We start from the raw sequence: 6,604 nt of genomic DNA, 5'->3' as shown, positions 1-6,604 counted from the left end.
CCCACTTACGCCGTGTTACAGGGCGCCTGATTCTTGCCAGCGTCCCACCCAGTCCTTCATAACATTTCATGCACTTCAGGGGGTAGGCTTGTTGTTAAATTGAGCGTGTAACACTCTTACAAAACAGGTTTTCTATGACATCAAGGTTTCTTCTCCCTAACCAAGAAAAAAAAAAGGACGAAGAAGGGGGGAAACACACTATCTCAATTTATGCCTAAGGTATATGATCAGTTAAAAAGGCTTAAAAGCTCTTGGAAATTGGATCAGGGAAAATCGTCACCCAACTTTCATTATTTCCAAGTAGCGTGATTGAATTAAAGGGCAGGAGCTGGTTAGAAGGGAGGATCAGGGGCTCGGTGCGTAATGGTGTGGTATTAAATTCTAATTAGAGATGCAGGAATCAGTGATAGGGAGGTTGGACAGCTCAGTTCCCTAGTGCCAGCCCAATAGACGGATGAGTTATTGTCATGTAAAAAGCGCCAGCAATAAGACTAACCGCTTTGCTATTGTCCAAGTGGAAAGAGCCAAGTTTATTATGAGGACTATATACTCTAGAGACCTCAGACAAGGCATCTCACAGGAGGCTTTTTCATAAAACTAGGCTCTGCTGGTAGTAAGGAGGCCAGTTTGGAGGCAGGCGTTGAGCTGTGCACATCTTCCCACTCCAGCCACCGTCTCCACATCCATCTTTGATTTCATTTTTCCATTTGGCTGAGCCATCCAGAGCCTTTTCAATGTATAAAATGGAATATTCTTACCTCAATTCCTCTGCCTACGAGTCCTGTATGGCTGGGATGGACACCTCAAGCCTGGCTTCAGCGTACGCAGACTTCAGCTCCTGCAGCCAGGCCAGTGGCTTCCAGTATAACCCGATAAGGACCACTTTTGGGGCCACGTCCGGCTGCCCGTCCCTCACGCCGGGATCCTGCAGCCTGGGCACCCTCAGGGATCACCAGAGCAGCCCGTACGCCGCAGGTAAGGACCGCTAGCTCTCTCGGCGGAAGAAGCCGCCTTTCCGCTCGTATATAGCAAGCCTTGATTGCATTTGAAAATGGAAATGTGTTTAGTATTTACCAAACGAAATTTGCTTACACAAATGAAAGAATTTATCACGTTAGAAGCGATTGCAGGGAGGGGTAATTCACTTACAGGGTTACACTATCCTAGTCACACCCGAACCGCCAACAAAATTATCTTAAGCTGCCAAAATGATAGGCATAATTTATTTACTTTGCGATGAGACGTAAAGCTTAGAAAATAATTAAATAACAAAGAGTAAAGCTCATTACTGGCGGTCTCTCTCTCTCTTTTTAAAAAAAGAACCGACAATGGCTCACACCTCTTTGACCGGTCATTTTTATGATCATTTCTTCAATTTATTGGCTTTTGTTTTTTTTTTTTAACAGCACTATCCCCCAACTTTCGGGCGGCGTCAACTTCTGAGAATTGAAAAGTTGGAGCAGTAGGTGTGAGTGGAGGCTTTCTGATATTCCAGCTGATGGTTTTGGACTGTTTTCCTGCTGAATGAACTATTATTCCCCCATTTGGGGCCTCAGACACTCTCCAACTTGCTATTTCAACTCACCCAAAAGCACTTGGGTCACAAGAACAGGCACAAAGTCACACTGTTTCTGCTCCACTAATTTGCTGGGTTTCCTTGGCAGGTCGCTGCGACTAAAACCTCCTTCCAGACGCTCTGTGGCGGCTCCCGGGCTCCCTGACCTTGGTCCCTACTACTAATTTGGTGGCCCTCCAAATCCTGGCAATTTTGCTCACTCTAGCTTTTTCCTCTGTCATCCTCTAGTTCCATACAAACTCTTCACCGACCACGGCGGCCTCAACGAGAAACGCAAGCAGCGGCGCATCCGCACCACCTTCACAAGCGCGCAGCTCAAAGAGCTGGAGAGGGTCTTCGCTGAGACGCACTACCCTGACATCTACACCCGGGAGGAGCTAGCGCTGAAGATCGACCTCACGGAGGCGAGAGTCCAGGTACAGGAGACCGAGTGTGGCAGCAGTGGCGAGGCGTGAAAGCTGCCGCTTATGGTTCCAAAGGGACCCGGGCCCATCAAAGAAATGGGATTTGGAGTGTTGTGCGCACCAAAGCGCGGTGGGGGCTAAGACACACACTCTAGGCAATTGGTTCACAGCCTTAGTGTTTCACACCGAAGCAGGTGGTCTGGGAGTTTGAACGAACAAGGTTTTTGGAGAGAAATGTCCCGTGAGAGGAGGATCTATGTCCGCTTAATTGCCACGATTCGTTTGTCCAGTGCCTCCTAAATCAAGCGCCCTTAAAAACCTAGTGCCGGTGGCACCAGGGATAATTTCCTAGCAACCTGGACCTGAAACTGATTCAGGAGGGAGCTGTTTCTCCATTAGAGTCAGGATGCGCAGCTTACTACACCTAACCTATTGGGAGCAAAGGTGCTTCTTAGCCCGGTGCAAGGTGGGTGTTCACTACGGAAGGTTCCTCTGCGGGATGGACAGTGGGTCAGCTGTGTCACCATCTGGACCCAAGAAGCCTAGGATCGGGTGAAGCGCGTTTAAGAGTACAGAAAAGAAAGGTTTCATTTTTAGGGCCTTTCTGGTTATATTTGGACTTGTCCCTTACGGTGTTATTTTACTGGCAAGTTCGTTTGAGCCCTAGGAAAGTTTCTCAGCGAGACAGGCAGACTTGTCAGTCTGTGGGGCGCTGTGGTGTCATTGGCCCATTCATACAATGAAGTGTGTGTGTGTGTGTGTGTGTGTGTGTGTGTGTGTGTGTGTGTGTGTGTGTACAGCATCTGAAACGAAGTGGGTCGTCCCAAGCGCCACTTTTGTTTCAGGTTTTGTTCATCGGGTTTTATCACCAGCCCTCTCTTTGGCAGGTGTGGTTCCAGAACCGTCGGGCTAAATTTCGAAAGCAGGAGCGAGCCGCCGCCGCCGCCGCCGCCGCAGCCAAAAACGGCTCCTCCGGGAAGAAGTCTGACTCCTCCCGGGACGACGAGAGCAAAGAGGCCAAGAGCGCCGATCCAGACAGCACTGGGGGCCCGGGCCCCAACCCCAACCCGACCCCCAGCTGCGGGCCAAACGGCGGCGGCGGAGGGCCCAGCCCAGCGGGAGCTCCGGGGGCCGCGGGCCCGGGGGGCCCGGGAGGCGAACCCGGCAAGGGCGGTGCGGCTGCGGCGGCGGCTGCGGCGGCTGCTGCAGCGGCGGCGGCAGCGGCGGCGGCGGCGGGAGGCCTGGCTGCGGCCGGGGGCCCCGGACAAGGCTGGGCTCCCGGCCCAGGCCCCATCACCTCCATCCCAGATTCGCTTGGAGGTCCCTTCGCCAGCGTCTTATCTTCGCTCCAAAGACCCAACGGTGCCAAAGCCGCCTTAGTGAAGAGCAGTATGTTCTGATCTGCGCTCCGCGGCGGCGGCGGGCGAGCCCGGGGGCCCGGGCTGGCGAGTGGGAGAGTGGGTAGACCCAAGGCTGGTGTCGCTGCTGTCAGTGGCTTTTCCCATTGAGGGCCTAAAATGATCGTGATTTGAAAATGAAAAAAAAAAAAAAAATGACGTCGCTCCCATTTCAACCCCACTCCTACCCCTTTCCTCACTCCCCCAACAAAACAAAACAAAACTAACAAAAATCTTCCCTGGCTTCGCACCTGCCTTGGGCTGCGCATAGGACAGGGCTCCACCTGCTGCCCAAGGGATGTGAGCCTGGACTTCGGGGGCACTCTCAGGGGGGCTGTGTCCGAGTGACCGGTGTATGTCTGTCTCAGAGAATGTGTGTCTGTGGCCACGGTAGGTGATAGGGAGAGATGGGGGGGGGACCAACTCAGTGACTTCTTAGAAAGCAAAGTTGGAGAGCAGCAAGGAGATAGAAGCAAAATGAAATAAAGCAAAACAGTTTTTTTTTTTTTAAAGATTCGAATGGAGGGAACAATCTGAAAAAATACAAATAGGGCGAGAGAAAACTGTGGGTAAAAATTGAGGATTTGGTCTTGCTACCCCTAAATTCCCGTGTTCATGATGCACAGACTGTCTTGCGGAGGAGTACTGAGTAAAGAGTACTGAGTAAAGAGTACTGAGTCCGGCCCCGGTTCCCCTCAGGTCCTTGTGTTCTGGCCACTGCAGAGATGGCTCACTCAGACTGTCCCGGCAGCCAAAGTGACTTTCTGGAGCCCTGCTTTTTGCCTGTCCCCCACCTCGCTGGAAACCATCTCGCCATTAGTGCAACTGATTCCCACACCGTCGTCGCTCTCTATCCTCACAGCGCTTGGCCCTGAAAGACGCCCTGTACAGGAGACACCTTTCCATCCTCCAACTCCGCAAACCCCGTCTCATATTTCACAACGTTTCTTCCTCTCCCGCCACCCCCACTGGCATTTTCCTCTTCCACCAGCTTTTATGGAACTTTTTGGCACTGCTTTGCTTTGGAGTCAGTTGCAGCCCACATAGCTGGTTGCAGAGAAATGAATCTACCCAGCAAGGGGAAGGCACACACACGCGTTTGCAGAAAGTGTCATGGCTCGCGATTCTGATTGAGTGATCCGAGCTGAACTCATTCTGTAGGGTGGACGGACTGTATATTGATAATTCCTTCTATGCGCAGTTTAGACATCTCTGTTGGGCTTTTTTTTTTTTAATTTTTATTTTAAAAGGCACAAACAATAGATATTAGTTGAATGTTGAGGCTTTAACTTTTTCGGTGTCTTTCTACAGCTGTGTTCTGTGACTCAATTGTATCGTGTTACTATCAGTACAGACCGTCTCCTCTATGTGAGTGTATAATGTTTTTCTCTTGTAGTCTCTATGGTGTGTCTTTATGATGTAATAAGGCTCTCACGGGTTCGATTCCTTTGTGTTTAGAGAGACCAGGTTCAGACAATGGTATATATTTTTGTTATCAGGTGCATGTCTGTCTGATTTCCTTTTTCTTCTCGTCATGTTTGTGAACATGAGCGTCATAAGTTATGTTTTCAGATTTTTTCAAATTTATTTATACGTGTTATAATGAATGCTTCTATTTAAAGGGGGAAATATTTCTACATGTGCATATAGTTTTCCAAGAGTGTACCATTAACTTGATTGTTAATAAAAAGAAAAAGCAAGTCTAAGCAAGTAAACTCTCGGGACTTTCTCTTGAGTCTTCTTACTTAAATCAATCGACTTTTAAAGTGTGGAGGTAGAAAAAGGTTGGCAGTGAATCCCAGGAAGGCTGAGCTTTTAATCTCAGGCTTCTAACTTGTAGACTTGAGCATCCAATTTGAACCAAACCTAAATTTTAGTGCTTGGGGAACAGGAGTGCCTTCTGTTCTGTAGGAATTTGTTTCTTCTTAGGAACATCAAACAGGAGTGCACAAAGGATGCTCCTGCTCACTGTGGATGGGGTGTTATCTGAGACAGGATTTGGTATATGAAGTGGAAAACTAGGGTTCTGTGTACAGGAGCCTGCAGGATTTATAGCATCAGCTCTAGGTGATCCAAAGTCCCCAGGTCACTGAGAGACATTCCTCCATCCCCCCACCCCCCACCCCGTGCCTCTCTGTGGGCCACACAGTGCTTCAGGCCCTGCAGGGGCTTGCAGTACTAGTGTGCTGGGGAAATTGCAGTGTCTCTGGAACTTTGGGAGGCATGGCATATAACAATAGTGTTTTTGTTTCATCCACATGGGACCACACAGTAGGTGCAGCTCCTATTCTCACTGCCTTTTGAATGGAGGTGAGGGGACATGGAAAGGTTGACCAGCTCAGGATAACTCATATTGAGGTCCAATAATGCCAACCTTTGAGTGCCAGAATAGAGTGCTAGTTATATTCTTGAACAGTTATTCAAGTAGTTCTAAAAGCGAGGCTTTCAGACCCCAAGTATCAACACTGCTTAGGGATTTGTGTGCACACATTCTTAAATCTCATGAGTCTTAACTCTGAGTGAGGCCCTGTGACAGGTTTCCACCAGCTTTACTAATATTATGAGAGTTGACGAACTGTACTATACTATAGTCTATAAGAAACTTAAATGGAAGTTAAAAATTCTGAGTATTTGGGAAGCCGGTATGTGTGTGTGTGTGTGTGTGTGTGTGTGTGCGCGCGCGCACGCGCGCGTGTGTTTTCTGATAGCTATAATGGTTCCCTTTTAGAATAAAGGTGTCATCATCTTGAACTGTCTGAATCACTTTCTAAGTGAGAATCTTATATGAGTTTCGGATCCTTCACTTTGTTTTTGGCTTTGCCTTAGCCACAGCCTGCCTCTCCTCTAGTCTGAATAGAAGCAGTCTTGAGCCTAGCAGGGCTCCTCACCTTAGCACTCAAACATGGCCTGTGTTTGATGAGGCAAGTTCATTCAGAACTTGCTGAGCCATGATTGTGAGCGTCAACTATACTTCCAATTTCCAAGTGGACTTAGCCACGTTACGGCGATTCTTTTATTTGAAAGGGAAACATTTCAAACATTACATGTGCATACGGTTTTCCAAGACAGTCGAAACTTTGGGTCAAACAGCTTCTGAGCATCTTTGAAAAGGGCTTTCAAAGAGTCTTTGAAAAAAAAAAAAAAAACTCATCTCTAAATGACCCTTAGTAAATGCTAAGACTACATTGCTTATTAACAATGCCTTCAATTGTTCTTGTCCAAATACC

The 6,604-nt window shown here is 48.5% G+C and overlaps 1 protein-coding gene across 1 annotated transcript; it reads left to right on the top strand.

The window, feature by feature from the left end:
* Nucleotides 1-734: 734 nt before the first annotated feature.
* On the top strand, nucleotides 735-3,380 carry PHOX2B (paired like homeobox 2B; the record flags this gene model as incomplete). The annotated part of the gene is made up of 3 exons (XM_080910549.1): nucleotides 735-975; nucleotides 1,805-1,992; nucleotides 2,868-3,380. The coding sequence occupies 3 exons, from the start codon at nucleotides 735-737 to the stop codon at nucleotides 3,378-3,380; spliced, it is 942 nt and encodes a 313-aa protein (XP_080766675.1).
* Nucleotides 3,381-6,604: the final 3,224 nt, after the last annotated feature.

This window comes from Micromys minutus, assembly GCF_963924665.1.
Source record: "Micromys minutus genome assembly, chromosome: 1".
Lineage (NCBI taxonomy): Eukaryota > Metazoa > Chordata > Mammalia > Rodentia > Muridae > Micromys > Micromys minutus.
This window is presented reverse-complemented; position numbering and strand designations above follow the sequence as displayed.